Here is a 16,940-nt window from a genome sequence, read left to right as displayed (position 1 = left end):
TGATTCCATTAATCATTTCATGAAGGGTTTTGACTCAGATATTTAATTAAATTTTTAGAACGATTCGAGACTGCCGTTGAAACTGGATTTGAATCTGAACGAGACTCTCGATGCCAAAGTATTCTCCCGAATGACACTTCAGGTTTCTTCTCAGGTTGGTTTCCTGCTGAAGACGGTTCTTCAGTTCTTGAAACCTGTCAAGGGTTGTGAAAATACGTGCACTGCAGACGCGATGTTAAAGAAAATGTGCTTTTTAAGTCGAATGCAAAATGTAAAGAAAATATTGCAGGATCAGGAGACAGGAATTGCAGGTGTAGAGAGTGACGATATTCTACAGGTAAGACTGCGAGTAATTTTTAAAAATCTTTTTAAAAGTTTGAAAATTATTAAAAAATATGTCTGTTAATTACTTTGCACTTCGGGTACTTTAAAATGCCATTTACTAAATATTACTATAGGAGAATTTTAAATTTCAAAGAGACAACTTTTTTCTGCCCCATCAAGAGTGGCATCAAAGAACAAAGAGTTTACACTTTTTATTCTTTATTTCTTAAATATTACAGATGAAGTTAAGCACAATATATTTTTCCGGCGAGAAATGTGAGTTGGGAATTTATCAAAAATCCTTGTAGTTCTTAACTTCAAAGATGCGTTTCTATAAGAAAAATTGTTTTATCGAACTCGTAACTCATTTATTTAGGTAGTTACATTGCTTTAAAGTAATTTATTTTAAGATTTATGAGATGAAATTCAACTATTTTAAAACATTTTAACCAAATAAATATTTCTTGGTTGTTACGAATTACAATATATTAATCACTGAACCCTGGCAGCATGCGACAGCAGTCAACAGAACTTGAAATATATAGTTGCCTGTCTTGGCAAGGTATATCATTCCATTAATTTAATATCACGAGCTAATTTGGAAATTTTTATTAAAGATTAAATAATAAATGCATTCATTTTTAAACACTTGGAAAAAAAACAGTATGTTAGCTGTTTTATGTGCCATGCCTCAGTTGAAAAGCTTGACACGAAGTAGTGACGTGTCGAGACTTTCATTACTTTATTTACTCCGAATGAAACCAAAAAGAATTATCTCGTAGAAATTTTGAGACAATTAACATAATCGGGTTCAACACAAATATTTATATAAAAAAAGTTTAGAATGGATTAAAAAATTTTCAAATGTGTTTTAATTATAGTTCGTTCACCAGGAGTTGGCACTTGGCTCTACCTTCTCGGACGAAGAGTTCATTTCAGAGCTTGGAGTAAGAGAAGAAACGTTTCTACGCTTGAAATTGAGACAACCCTTAATGCGCTCCAAACGCAAACATTTAATTCTTTTTCAGTCACTTGCTTCGCTTTATCATCTGCCATTATACATTTCCTTACTCGAGATAATTAAATATATTGCTGCAAAATGTTTCAAGAAGGACAAACTATTCACTTAAAAAGAGAATAATATATAATGAGAGAGAATAATATGCGAAAGAGAGAATAATATGAAAAATAATATTTTCTCATACGACAGCCAAATAGCGACCTTGTTCAGGATTGTTCACATATAGCGAAATAATATCATCGTATACCACGTGATGAAGGCGGAGCCAAGTGCTAACTCCTGGTGAACGAACTATAGTTCTTTGAATGTTTTCTTAGATTGGCTTCAGCACTTTCAAAGTTCAATTTTATTCCTTAATATTTGTCATTATATCACATTTGTGTCAACAATTACACTGAATTACTTCTTAAATAAAAGTACAAAATTTCGAATAAGTTTAACGTGCTGGATATGAATACCACATTGAATAAAAGCTGATAGGTCCTTATTGCAGGAATATTCCCGTTTTTTTTTCGTTATAAAGGTGCTCCAATATAATGTAATATATTTATTGTATTGTATTATAAATTTTAGTATATTTACTGTGATTATTTATTATTATCATTATTTAATATTATTATTATATAATATAAATTAAACTTATTCTGGGAAATGCCTTTTAGGAAGTTCCCTCGACTTAATGTAGCAAATATTATTGAAAGTTTCTTTGCGGGGTTTGAGTTTAAACATCATTTTAGAGACCAGAATTATATTCAGTTATTCACAGAAACTTCGCAAGCCATCAGTGAATACTTTGTAAAATCTGACAAATTATGATACATGCAGATAAAAGAATTTTACGAAGCACTTCTGTTTGTGTTCATGCAAACAAAAAAAGGCATCATATGTGGTTTTATTTGTACACATTAGTACAAAAAAATGTAGCAAATTTTTGAAAATAGTTTATGCTATATAATTTTAGTAAACGAGTTTACTGAAAAACGTGTATGCTTCCTTCTCAGCAACTGCAACATTTATTTCCTGTTGACGAGAAAATAATTGAATCATATGACACTTTCATGGATGCAACTCGTTTTTCTGCGCAGAAGAATTATACGGATTGGAAAGATATCGTCAAACTGTAAGTATATGCTTACATTTTTATCTAATTACCGCTTTGTTTATGTATTAATTGATCGACATATGCTCATTAAATGGTTGTTGTTAATATGATTTTAATCCGAAAAACAGGGGAAAAAATTTGTGATTTTTTTACACTCTCTGTTACATAACATATTTGGAACTGTTTTTACTATTGTGCTGTATAATAGTGTAAGGGTTATACAAATGAAAAGTGGACATTCATGATAGCGTCAGATAGTAACTTCTCCAAGTTTAATGATTATAAAATAAGAGAAATTTTCCACAAACTGTGTGATTTTACATGAGAGCATCAACAGTGAATGTAAATTCGAGCTGCGATGGATGCGTACAAAACAGAACAGCACGGAATAGTAAAATTTTTGGTAACTGAAGGTGAGTGTAGAGTTTTATCGTCGAGTGTGTATTGTTTACGACAAGTGCTGTTTAGAACAGACAACTATGAACAAATTTATCAAAAGAGGGAAAAAAATTCAAAAAGTTTATAGATACTACATTTAACTATATTTATGTTGCTAATAACTCGTATATGTTTTCAAATATACATAATTTTAATATTAATATTAATGATTTATTTCCGTGTTAGTAAAATGGTATATTTATATTATTTTCTGAATAAAACACATAAAATTGTTCTTTTTTTATTTTTTCAAATTCCTATTTACCAAAGTTTGCTTTAAAAATAACATTAATAAATTGAAACGCATATTAAATAAATTTTCCAAAAGTTATAGTAGTATTAAATTTGACTATTAAAATATTTCATTGTCATGTTACTAGTTTAAATATTATAAGGAGCTAGAAGTCATTCATTGACTATGGTTTTACAGTTGTGACGGGTCTTAAAAATGGCAAAAATGATTAAAACAAAAAGCTGATATTTTCAAAAATTTCCATCCATTATTTTTCATATTTTTTCCAGAAAACAATAGGAATTCTAAGTTGTCAGAGCTCTAAAATTCCTCAGATTATTAATGCAACTTTAATAACATTATTTTACATTAATTTTAGACCAAACTGATGATTGTGACACACAACTCTTAGTAGTAGTCAGATCAAGGATTAAAATTCTAAGCTGCCAGAGCAAAATTTTCTGAGTGTATTAATACAAATTTACTACCATTCTTATAAGTTTATTTTCGATTAAAGTGATCTCAGTGTCATACTACCCTCGTGGTAGTCAGATAAAGGATTAAGATATCCTAGTCAGTTGTACAAAACGGGAAATAAGTTCGTGGTTTTCCTCTCAAATGTGAGACTCGAAGAACATTCGACGAAGACGACTTTGATAGACACTTGACTTTTGAAAGTTTTCTTGTCTTTTGAGTAGTGTTTCTTAATTAAAGGGACACTGATGTGAATGTTATTGATTGCTCCATATCAATTAATTTTACTGCACTTTTTTTGCACATTACTTTTACTTTATCAAATACTTTTCACTGCACTTTGATAAATTCACTGGGGAACAAATGTTTTGTTGCATTTATACAAATACTTGATCTAACCTAATTTGGGTAGGGGATTTAAAAACTGAAATTGGTTTTGTTCGAAAATCTACAGATGTTTTTCGAAATAATATTTTAAGTTTAGTTTTTTTTCTGAATGTACAAGCTTATAACGAACGCATACGTTTATAAACATGCACTCACACTTGTCTGCTTCTTTAAAACTAACACTGAGGACAAAAACATTTAACCTTAACGTATCGCATCATAAACTGAAATTTATTATAGCCTTCTTCCTACCACTCCCTACGTAGCAGAGAAGGGGAGACACTTAGTATTCACTGGAGTGAATTTTAAAAATTCACTTCAGTAAATACTGTTATTAGGAATATATTAAATTGCTATCATTAAAAAACCTACTTCAATGAATATAGTTTTCATAAGAGTGCTTTTATTTCAGTACAAATCATGTATCTCATTTTTTAAGGCTGTTTTTACTGCAAAATAAATTTGATTCTGTTTAACTTATAATTAGCCTATTTTATTTCTACTGAACATATAATTTAGCTGAATTAGTATTACAGTGTGTGTCAAAAATTTCACTTATTGGTTTATTTTATTTTAGTTTAGTATCAAGTTTACAATTCTTAGAATCAGTTGATGGAAAAAGCCAGAAGTTAAGACCAGTTTTCCATGTCTTAACTTCATTGACCAGTTTAATAAAGAACAGAGTGTCGGATGCTGCTCAGTCTGCAATAAGTACGTACTTAAAATTCTAGGAATACTCAATTCTAATTTTCATCTTAACCGCTTGATATATCATTAAACATTTCTTGATATAGAAATGATTTTTGATTGCACTGTTTACACCGACTCGCAACGGAATGTTGACAGAGATGCCAACCGCTCCGGACACTTTCATTGGACATAAAAGAATCGAATCACTTCCTATAACGAAGGTGAATTATATAAGCCTATGAATTATTTAAAAATAGTGGTGGATAAAAACCTACTGAATTAAATTTATTACACCAAGAATCACAATTGATAAACTACCGCTTTAAAATACAGGGTGTTTCCCAGACTCATTTGATGTTTAATAATTTATAAAATATTAAAGATAAGTTAAAATTAATAACATAAATGGTTAGATAGACTCAAAAAGTTTCATGACCCTTGTCAATGAACTTCCACGTGTGCCCCCTTCGTCACACGGAGAATATCAAGTCGATAGTCAATTTCACGCCAGGTAGCGGCAAGTATGTCGGCATCCACAGAGGCTATTGCGGTTGTAATTCTGGTTCTTAGGTCATCAATGTTCGACACGATCCTCCTGTAAACATTGTCCTTTATAAATCCTTGTAAAACTACGAACGATGATACTCCAATGAGGCGGTGCACCATCTTGTTGCAAAAAGATATGTGGCTGAAGCTCTTCTAGTAGTGGAAATACGAAGTTTTCGTTCGTCGTTCTTTGAATGACCATTTTCCAGGAAGATGGATTGGGCTAGGAGGTCCAATTCCTTGGCCACCCAGATCACCTGATATGACGTCGCTAGACTTTTTTCTTTGGGGATTTGTAAAGGACAATGTTTACAGGAGCATCGTGTCGAACATTGATGACCTAAAAGCCAGAAATACAACCGCAATAGCTTCTGTGGATGCATGGGTGAAAGCCCTTATATAGCAAGACGGAAAAGGGAAAAACCTGGTACGTAAAACATTTCATTCCAGCATTTTTTTCGAAAAAAATGAAATATCTGTAACTATCAAGATTTCTTTTATAATTCTGGCATATATATAAAACTGCTTCTTTTCCAAGNCGCGGCCTATGTGAAAGGTCAGTGTCAGCAAGCTGTGGCAGACGCAGCCTAAATGTAATTTCAGTGTCAGCCACCGGTGGTTGACACAGCCTAAATGTAATTTCTCTGTCAGCCACCGGTAGTTGACGCAGCCTAAATGTAATATCAGTGTCAGCCACCGGTGGTTGACTCGGTCTAAATGTAATTTCAGTGTCAGCCACCGGCGGCTGACGTGGCCTAAATGGAAAGTCCAGAGTCAGCCACCGATGACTGATGCGGCGCTCAACGTGTTAAACATTTCCTGATATAGAAATGATCTTTTATTGATTGCACGGTTAACAACGACTCGCTACGGACTGTTGACAGAGATGCCAACTGCTCCGGACACTTCACTAACATTTTAAAGAAACGGTCAGTATTCTTTATTTCAGTTATTTAAACAAAACTGGGTGCCTAGGCCGCGCAGCGGCCCTTACCCCATTCGTCATGAAACTTATATACAGTGAATAAAACATTTTGATTTATGTAACAATGTGGTAACATTATAATAAAGTAACCACAATTTGAAATATGTGCAAACTTAATCGGAGAGATCAATATCTAACAAAAGTGAATTATATAAGCATATGAATTATTCAAAAATAGTGGTGGATATAAACCTACTAAATTAAATTTATTAAACCGAGAATCATAATTGATAAACTACCTCTTTAAAATATTTATTTGCTATCAGGGGCAAGTTCGCATTTATGTCTGAGAATTATTGTTTTGACATAAGAAACAAATGACGTCTCCCAGACGTCTTCGTGTGTCAAGGGATTAAGCTCTTAACCTCTTCGACACGCGCGAGTTACAGTTATTTTCTTTCTTACCACTATAAATATAATTTTGTTTTGTGCATTGCTGCGTTTTAAAGCCTAAAACGTTTGTCAATATTTCAGTGCCCATGGTTAGAATAGAAAATGTTCTCCCTGACTCCCCTTTGACTCAAGAAGTTGTCAAAAGTTTCCTTCCACTCTTGCCAGAAGTTGCTTCCACATTTTTCTGGACATCTTTAGCTCCGGGAAAGGTAAAAAATAAAGTTTTTTAAACGTACCACAACTTCTCTACGAAATTAAAGCAAAAATAAATTGAAGAATACTAAGAAGGAGATGATAAATTTAAACTTTAAAAAACTGGTAAATTAACTAATTCTTACCTTTTAAAAAGTATTTTAAATTAAGCATTTGTATTAATAAAATAAAATTAAAACTATTATAATTTGCTACAACTTCGTGAAATTTGTGTCACAATTTTTTAAATTTCTTTCAGACTGTGACCTACCTGGTATTCAATATTTATTTTTCTCAGTAATAATCACGATGTTATAGCATTTGATAATTATCGCGCACTCAGTACTATCGAACTAAGGATATATCGTTGGAATGAATTTATAAACATCGTCGGCGCGATTTTTTAAAAAAAAACATTGATATTTCTCTATATATTATTTTGACTTTAAAACAATTAGTTTTTATTTAATATATCAGATTTTAATTAGTTCTTTTTATTATGCTGAAAGATTCAAATTAACCTTAGATAACTAAATTGTAATCTGAGTTACTCTGTACTTAATAATTAGACTCTCAATTTACGAACTAAAAACGTGTTCTATTCTGTTCATTTAAGTCAAACGCGTGCGTTCAGCTTAAGGATGTTCTTAAATTATTTTAAAAATGATTTTTTTTAATAATTTTTATTTAATAGAGGAGTAATACCATTTAATCTTTGGAGAAAATAAAACATCAACGTACTATTCAGACCTCGCAAAACTGGTGAAAATTGGTAGTATGTTAGACCAGCAGAACCCTAGGGTTCCGTGAAAGAGTTAAAGGGGTTTCACAAGTTAATACTTTCGATAGCCAGCCAATGATGAGTTTCGAGAACTCTGATTGTATTAAAATGCAACTTATAATTCATAATTCTTTCGAATGCTCTTAAGAAATTATTTCAAGTGAAATGCCAATGAAATATAAATGGCATTTTTTAAAAGAAAACATAATATTTCTACTAACAAAATATTGAACAAGTTTTAAAAAGAACGAGCATTTATAAAATGTTGCGTTGGTATTTTCCTATTGAGCTTTCCAAAACAAAATGAAATAATTAAATTCTTTAATAAATAAATAGTATGTTTGCCAAATGACCATTATTTATGGTCTTTCGTAGGTTATAACGTCACTATTACTTTAATGATCTTTATTTATAAAGTCTGGGTTCCGCCGTATTTATAAATAATTCCTGTTTTATGATCCCAATTTTTTTCGGCTACGGAACTTTAAATAATCAACCTTCTCATCGTTATTCGGGGTTCCGTAGCCGTAAAAAATTGGGAACCGCTATTTTAAATGAAAAAAAATTACCTAATGTTAAACAAGGGTTAATAAATATTTAAAATTTATTAACGGAATTTTTTTGCAACTTCTTTTAGCTTTTGGATTTGGTGGAAAAAAGTAAAAAGAACATATCGATTATCATGTCTGAGTTATGTGATTCATCTCTTACTAAGTATTTGTATAATCCTGCCTTGAATGAAGATGAATTTGCAAAGCTTAGCGAAGCTTTGTGCCATCATGAATATTACGATTTATTTGAAGAAATATTTCAAGATCCCGATATTCAAGAGATTGTCTTTGAAGTAAGATTTTTAATAATTTTTAATTAAAAATTAGAGTTTAATTAAAAAGTTAATTGTCAGCTTTTCAAAGCTGTTAAAATTCTTATTTTTGTGTTCTTATTTTTAAATGATTGCAATTTAGTTAAATATCTTGACATTCAATTTTAAATAGTTGAGGTCATTTCTAAAATACGCCTTTAATATTTCTCATTATACTCATACTGAATTATTTAGAGATCAATTTAAAGTTTAAGCTTTCAGTTACAGTTTTCAAATGTTAGGTAAGTAAAGATGTGAAAGTGTTTGCAGGTTACTAATTTTTGCTCATGTTTCCAGAACAGCAAGAAATCTAGTTTACTATAGAATATCTAGGCACTATGTAGAATGAAAAGATTAAACAATTCACAAGTTCCCTAGCTATTCTATGGAATGACAAATAATAAACCGTCAAATTAAGAAAGATATAAAGTATTATTTAAAATGCTCACATTCCATAGAATTCTTCTATTGTATACGTTGCAGGTAACATTTTTAATCTACACAAGTACTATTATTCGTTTTTTTTCCAACTAGCCAATTTGAGGTGTGGTAACTTAAGGAATAGAGCGTTCGCCTTCCAATGAGGTGAACCGGGTTGGAATCCCGGCTATGGCTGGTCTTACGAATCCCACACCCGGCTTGCACCGACCACAGTGTCGACGTAAAATTATCCTCAGTGGTAGACGGATCATGGGTTAGAGTTCCCTTGCCGTCAGGCTAACCGTGGGAGGTGTTCATTTCCATGTAACGCAAATGTGGTTTAGTTTCATCGAAGGGTCCTCCACGAAGGCTAAATTTCTCCCAATACTCGATACAGGAGTTCCCTTGTTTTCTGTATTAGGTTTAAAATTACAAGACTGCGGAGTTGGAAATTAGCTGTCGCAAACCCGAAAAATCGGGTTGACTTTTCAACGCCAGTTATACAGTAAAATATAAAACTAGCAATTTTTTAGAATGAGCATTTACTTTATTATTTATTAGCTCTTTCCTAATGCATTTTTAAATTAATACTTAGAATTTAAATAAAGGAAAATTTATTTTCAGCTGCTTTTGGGAGAACTCGTAAGTAGAGATTATTTGTATCGTTTCTTGAAATACAGTTAAATATCTTTTACTTACCCTGATGGAGAAAAACTTATAAAATTACTTATTAAAAATAATAAAAGTTATTAACAAGTAATAAAAATCTTATCTAAAAATCGTAGCAAGTGTATGTCTTTCGGTTCGCAATTAAAGAATAGTAAATATTGTTTTTTGCAGACGATTTTCTAATACAGCGAAACTAAAGTAAAAATTCTTTATCTCACCCTTGATTTATTAAGAGCATGTCAGCGTGAGATGCGCCATTTTTAGAGGTCCAATCAAATCCAATGCTCTTGCAACGTCATATAGTTGTTGGTTTTTCAAGAACAAATGTTCTCTTATTTATTGAAAAATCTCACCAAGTCTAGGATTCCAGAAAGGCTACGAAACTATAAGCTTATTTTTAACAATTCTATGATTTATATCGTAAAAAGTAGCACAAATTAAATTTATAACTGGCGTATTAAACTTTTAAAAGCTTTTACATTGTTTTGAAAGCATATTTGTACAAGTTGACGACGAAATAAAGCGAAACTATGTGCAGTCGCTGATGATTACTTAAATTCTATACCGCAATGGACTTTTATTAGCTTTCAATGGAGTATGGATATATTTTCTCTTGACCATAAAAATCATAGTAACCTCGAAAATAAAAAGATAAATTTACTCGTCGTAATTTTGTCGCTAATTATTTTGTCTTTACTTCTCGTCATCTTATCACTACTTCTCGTAATTTTATCGCTACATCTCGTTGTCTTCTCACTACTCTTCATAATTTTGTCACTACATATTCCGTTACTACTCCGCAAATTTGTCATTATTAATTTTGTCTCTACCGCTCGAAATTTTGTCACTATTCCTCGTAATTTTGTCACTACTGCTCGTAATTTTGTTTACTATTTATTTTCACACTACTCCTCGTAAATCTGTCACTACTGATTTAGAACTTAGAGTACTATACAGCCTCTCATTGCAGCTAGCAATAACAAAGCTAGAATTGCAGATTTTCCGGAAAAGTGAAGAAAAAAAAAACATTACTATTTCACACTTATTTCGGATAGAGTAGTAATATCCGCGACTACCTTAACTTAATAACATTTATATAACATACGCATGGAACTGTTTTACCCAAAAAAGATGCGGGTAAATTAGGAATAAAAATGAAATTTAAACTAAATTGGCAAAAGCTTTGTAGTTTTTAGTTTTCTTTTTTTAAAAAAAAAAAAACAACAATTAGATATTTCAAATTGTTTGATTTTTAATAATTGATTATTTGAATTGAAATAATTCTGCAATTGCTGATTTTCTTTTAGAGCTCCATACACAGAGTAAGTACATCACTTTATACAATTACATTAAAATATGAATCGATTGAATATGAATCTTCCTTTAAATATATATTGTCTATAATAAATTGAAGTCCATTGAATATAAATCTTAATTTTTTTGATTTATAGTTTGCATAATTTAAAGGTAGTACTTATGATATCTATTAATTATTCTTGTATTTTGTAGAATCCAAATCACTTTTTCACTAATGAAATTTTTTACCCCGTAAAAACTTTTGAACTGCTTAGCATGCTCAGTGCAATGTTGTGTATGCTCAGAACTGTTAAGCGAAATTTACGTTTAGGAGTAATTAAATTATTGCATTTCCTTTTCAGGCAAGCAGTACTGACGAAATTTCTTGGGAAGACATGAATAACAACATTCTTGAAACTGTGACATTACTTATGGACTTATCCACTGCTAAAAGAGCCGATTTGTCTCTCTTACCCCCGTTAGAAAAATGGCAAAAGATGGCCATGGATGTTCAAACCTATGCACAAGACCCATCAGTCATACTCTATATTCTCTCCAATAAGCTCTTCTACGGATTCTGCACCATGTCAACACAGAGTGTCCCAAGCAATCTGCAGAGCTTTTTCCCTCCAGAAAAGGAAGCAATTCTGTACCGCGAACTGTGTTCCATGAGTGAACCCTCTTTTTCTTACAAGCTAGTTGATGAAACAGAAAAGCGAGTTCTGCCGAGAGTAAGAGGAAAAGAAATCGATTACGGATCAGCGGTGCAAGAAATCGGAAGTGCCTTGTTGAGAATGTCCCCAATCCGGTCCATCCTGGACGCGATATTTGATTTGGACTTATCGGCAGATTCAATGGAAAATGGGGATATTTCTTCAGATTCTAATTACGGTGAACACTCAAATGAATATGTAACCAAATCCAGAAGAAGGTATGATTGCATCACATAACGCAAATGTATATTACCTTTATTTATTTATTATTTTTATCCATACATATGTGAACTTTGGTGTTCATTATAAATACGGCTTATAAGTTTATGTCAATTTGAAGAAAAGATAAGGCAAGTTGGAGAAGGACTTCACAAAGTTACATTCAGGGTTACTGTTTGATTCAAACCATCACCTCTTACATCTGAAAGCCACAACACGGTATTTTAAAAGTAGTCTGAGCAGATTATTTAAAAAGTAAACCAGTTGTGCGCATAAACCCAAATTCTATTTTAAAAGTTATTGAGAGAAATTTGTCATATATATTTCAGAATTGAATCTGTAGTGGTTGACAAGTAAATTAGACAAACCAATAATATTCATAAATTAAACAAATTTTTAGACATATATTTGCTACCAATTTCTCATTTTTACTAGATTTTTTCTTAAATGACTCCTTCGTAACTTAGTTTATCTTCACAGTGGTCTGATCGGAGTACCTTTAAGAAACCGTGTGGAGGCTCTCATTAATAAGAGGCGTTGTTCAAACCCACTACAGAACTTTAGTGGAGTAGTGAAAGGCTCAACCTAGCATCCTTTTATTATGATGGTTTTTTATTTATTTATTTTTAAATGGCAACGTAAGTATTTAATTGTTAAATTTCTTTCACAAAAACAACACAAGATAGTCCAGTTAAAAAATATTTTTTAACTCTTCACTGACCGACGCCTATTTATTCGGCTTCCTGCCAGTGCCGGCCGATTACACTTTAATGAGCTATTGGTCGATTAACTATGATAATTATAATTTAACGTTAATGTTATGAAAACAAAATATTTCATTAACATTAAATCTATCAAATAACACGAGAAAGCGGTCATGCGAAAAGCACAAATATTCTCTTCCAACTGCCTAAACCAAAACAGAACCGGAATCAGAAAGGATTTACGGACGTGCTTAACCTATTAAACCTCTAGCCATCGGTAAAGAGTTAATAAGTCTGCAAACATAAATATTTATATTCAGTGCATCTTCAAAGCTAAATTATAGATGCCAATAGCAGAGACTTGATTCTACGTATGAACATAAATTTTGTAGTTATTGTTGTTGTCTCTTATCCTCTAATTGTCTGACGAAGACAGACAAGATCCAGTAGGTTGTTAACCCTCAAAACGTCGATTACAAGAAGTGGAAAAGCATATATGTCCTCCTTGGAAAGGCACAAGCAGTCGAGGATATGTTCAGCTGAGGCCTGCTGGGCTACACATTTAGAGCAGACTGCATAAGTCTTTCTTCCTTTAAGGTACGAGAGACTATTCGTGTGTCCTCTTGCCAGTCTGGAAATGGCTGTTTGAGATGCTCTATCACCTATATGAACAAGTTAAGAGCCCGGTTCCTTGGCCGCATACCAATGATGAGAGGGGGGGGGGTCCTCCACTTTTTTGATAGATGGCTTTTGATTTTGGACTGATACTCTGAAAAGGTAAGGGCTGAGGACGAAGATGTTAAATGACTACAGCCCTCCTTGGTCAAGCAATCCGCTTGTTCATTTCCAAAGATGTCAACGTGGGATGGTATCCACTGAAGATGAACGTCGTGGTGCTTTGAAATAAGTTTAAGTTTAAGAAGGATGGAGATGCTTGTTTTGTCTCCAACTTTAGTCCAGTTATGTAGGTGTTGAAGGGAGCTGCGACTGTCCGACAGGATCCAAAGATCTCCAAAGTCACTCTCGTTGATTATAGCATCGATGCCCTGTTCAATTGCGATTAATTCACTTCGAAAGACTGAAGCGAAATCAGGATTATGGAGACAGATGGAGTAATTTTGCCCATATTTTTCAAAGAAGACGCCGCTACCAGCTAGGTTTCCGAGTCCACTACCGTCTGTGTAAATTTTTACGGCTTCAAAATTTTGTAGTAAACATGTACAACAACGAGGCATGTACTATATAAGCAGTTTTTAAATCATTGCTATATTTGTTGTCTGATATTGATGCGATAGTCGCTTCCAAAGCTTATAACAGTATTACAGGACAGTTACGTCATCCAAATATGAATCTAGATACAACGCAGTTTATTTTCATGACAAGCAAAAGTAAGATAAATAGCTTTAATTTATTAACACACCATTTAAAGCTTAAACTTTTTAAAACAGAAGTTATAGATTGCAGAAAAAATATCCAGTTAGTTTAAGCTCAAATATAACTATGAAAGTTACACTCCTATAAATACTACAAAATAATTCGGAATAAAATGTGAATAAAAATGTTGTCTGTGTATACAAAACGAACTGGAAAATTTCGTGTTTTTATAATGTAATAAATACAAACGTATTCCACTTCACTCTGAATCGGAACATAAGGCTTCTATCATAGCTTTTCATTTCACTCTATTGGTGGCCAGATATTTTGCCTCTATCTATGCTTTTCCTATTGTTTTTAAATCGCTCACAATCGCCCTGCACCAAGTATTTTTAAGTCTTCCTCTTTTTCTATTGCCCTGAGGGTTCCAATAAAAATGTTGTTTTACTTTACATTTTTCAACTTTATGCGGAAAAAACCCATCCATTTCTATTTAAGCTTTTTAGTTTCCAGATCAATCGGTTTCTGTTTTGCTTTTCTGAAAATTTCTGCATTACAAGTTTTATAAAACCACTTGAGACGAAAGATTCTTCTTAAACAGTTGTTAATAAGTACCTGAATTATTTTTTCATGTTATTTTTTTATCGCAATACCATGTCTCTGATACATGTAGTAGGACAGATTTAACATTATTATGGAAAATTATATTTTCTATTTACTTTTTTATATTTTCGTTTTTCCAGAATTTATTGAAAATAGCGTAACTGTTTCGGGCTTTATTTTAATCAGTTTAGTATTTCTTCATAAGTTCCCCCTTTCTTGTTATTTTAATGTATTATTTCATACCATTTATCAGTAAAATTTTCCCGTGTTTTGCAATTTTAAAAAATGTACATTTCGAAGATAGTTTTTTTTTTAATATTTTATATATGCAATAAAATAATTGCGAAAACTTTCCTTTTTTTAAATTCCGATCTGACAAAAAAACATTTGGTAGTTATAGTTGTAGTTCATTTACGTTGCACTAGAGCTGCACAATGGGCTATTGGCGACGGTCTTGGAAACATACTGGATGATCATCCGAAGACATGCCATCACAATTTTCATCCTCTGCAGAGGGGATGGCACCTCCGCTTCGGTAGCCCAATGACCTGCATGTAAAGTCGAGGAGCACCTTACGGTAGAACAGTTTAACGAGGACTAACACCTTACACCCTCGATCCCTACGCAGACTGATCCAAGGGGTCACCCACCCGCGCACTGACAGCAGCCAGTGATGCTTGACTTCGGTGATCTGCCGGGAACCGTGTCTTAACTATCAGTCTACTGCGGGACGACCAATATTGATTATTCATGCAAATTTTTATTATTATTTTGCAGGATCATGACAGCAATAAAAAAGGCGTTCAGCATGGTGAACAGTTTGACGAATGAAGATCTTTCAGGTGTCATTCTGGGTAGTTCTGCGCCTGAATTATTACAAGAATTTTCATCGTTTATCCTTGAAACAGGTAATAAATGATAACTAAATGTTTGAAAAAAGTAATTCTCTGCTGTGGAATAATTTCTTTTCATTTTTGTTAAAATTTCTAACAAAAAGTACAAAAGGTTAAAGAAAAAGTGAACAACTATCAACATTTTACTAGATAAATTAAATTTTTTGGATTCTTTAAACAAAAATTAGCTATAACATGCGCTAAATCCGATATGACTGCCAATACGTGCTGAATCGTTAATGCTCAGGTCAGGTATTACAGAATTGAGAATTACTATTTAAGTTTGAGGGTTCGTATCCCGGAAACTATCAGTTTTCGGGCTTTGTGTCAATTACAACATTTGATAAGAAGGTATTGAACTACAACATATGAAATCTGAAATGAATTTGACAGAAAATTAATATCTATAGAATTTGTGCGGGATCCTTAATAAAAGGAAGAATCACCAATGAAATACTAATTTTGCTACCACTAGAAAAAGATTCTCTCAGTGTAGGAGAAAAAATGGCATTTCCGTTACAGCTTTAAGTCCGATCTTCTTTCAAGATTTTACGGGTTAGATATTTACCCGATAATACGAAACATAAAATAAGATTCTAAATTCAATAATATATTTTAAAACGCATGAATTACGTAAGGAAAACTTTTTGCAGTAGATCCAATTGCAGGAAATTTTTGAAACGAACTTAGATAATTTCACATATCTGATTTCAAATCTGCAATGATCTTCTCTCGACTAGCTACAGTTTTATGTAATTTAATTAATATATATATATATATATATATATATTCCTAACCAGGATTTTTTTCAAATTCCCCCAAGATAATACTGAGCCCCACCCCCCTCTTCCTGCTTACTACTAAGAAAGGATTTGTACGAGGAAGGCGATAATATGTTCGTTATGGGATATGTTCTTAAGAATTACGTTTTGCCTTAAGCGTAACTTTCAAAAGAGAAGGCAAATGCATATCAAAACACGTTCTTTATAAACTTACACTGCAAAGAAAAAACGACCACCCTAAGTAACTTTTGATCTAAAGAACGTTAAATAATAAGTCCTTAATAACTTCTAGAACGTCTTAATGGTTTCAGGGGGTACTTTCAAATATGCAAACTAATTATTGCAGACTATATTTCAGTTTACTAAATCAGCCAGAAAAACTTACTTTTTCTGAATTCTTACATACCTTTATTTGCGGTGAATTCAGATTTCTATCCCCAAAAATATATAGGGCAGCTGCAATCTGGAAAATATGGTCCCAATAGTTTAATCAGGAGAGCGGAATAAAGTTTGGTACCCTTAATGTTAATTTGTCTTTTCCCGTATTTAGCCATATCTCAAGAACTTTTTAAGCGAATTGAATAATTTTACAGACAATTATAAAATTCGTTTTTCTAAAGTTAATTCCATGCAAAAAATATTTTAGTAACTATTATTTTTCATTATTTTGTTTAATAATAGTTGAAAAAAAACTTGAATTATAAGGTATACAATTTCCATACCCTCCAACTTATGAAGATTTTGAAAATAATTCTTTCTAGTGGTAGCGAACCAAAGTAGAAATTTTTAAAGCAAATGGATCTCTCATCATGATTATAAAAACTCATAAGAATCTAGCCA

General features: G+C 32.2%; 1 protein-coding gene across 1 annotated transcript in view; it reads left to right on the top strand.

Annotated features, from left to right (window-relative positions):
• Window positions 1-16,940, top strand: part of LOC107441908 (uncharacterized) — a 208,420-nt gene that overhangs the window by 51,763 nt on the left and 139,717 nt on the right. Inside the window, exons 22-28 of the mRNA XM_071181726.1 lie at window positions 59-337; window positions 2,347-2,465; window positions 4,556-4,689; window positions 6,674-6,801; window positions 8,203-8,409; window positions 11,175-11,743; window positions 15,203-15,333. Coding sequence (XP_071037827.1) covers window positions 59-337; window positions 2,347-2,465; window positions 4,556-4,689; window positions 6,674-6,801; window positions 8,203-8,409; window positions 11,175-11,743; window positions 15,203-15,333 — 1,567 coding nt within the window. The remainder of the gene's footprint in view (window positions 1-58; window positions 338-2,346; window positions 2,466-4,555; window positions 4,690-6,673; window positions 6,802-8,202; window positions 8,410-11,174; window positions 11,744-15,202; window positions 15,334-16,940) is intronic.

The sequence above is a fragment of the Parasteatoda tepidariorum genome, chromosome 6, assembly GCF_043381705.1.
Source record: "Parasteatoda tepidariorum isolate YZ-2023 chromosome 6, CAS_Ptep_4.0, whole genome shotgun sequence".
Taxonomy (NCBI): Eukaryota; Metazoa; Arthropoda; class Arachnida; order Araneae; family Theridiidae; genus Parasteatoda; species Parasteatoda tepidariorum.
Note: the sequence above shows the minus strand (reverse complement) of the source record. Positions and strands in the feature narration are given on the sequence as shown.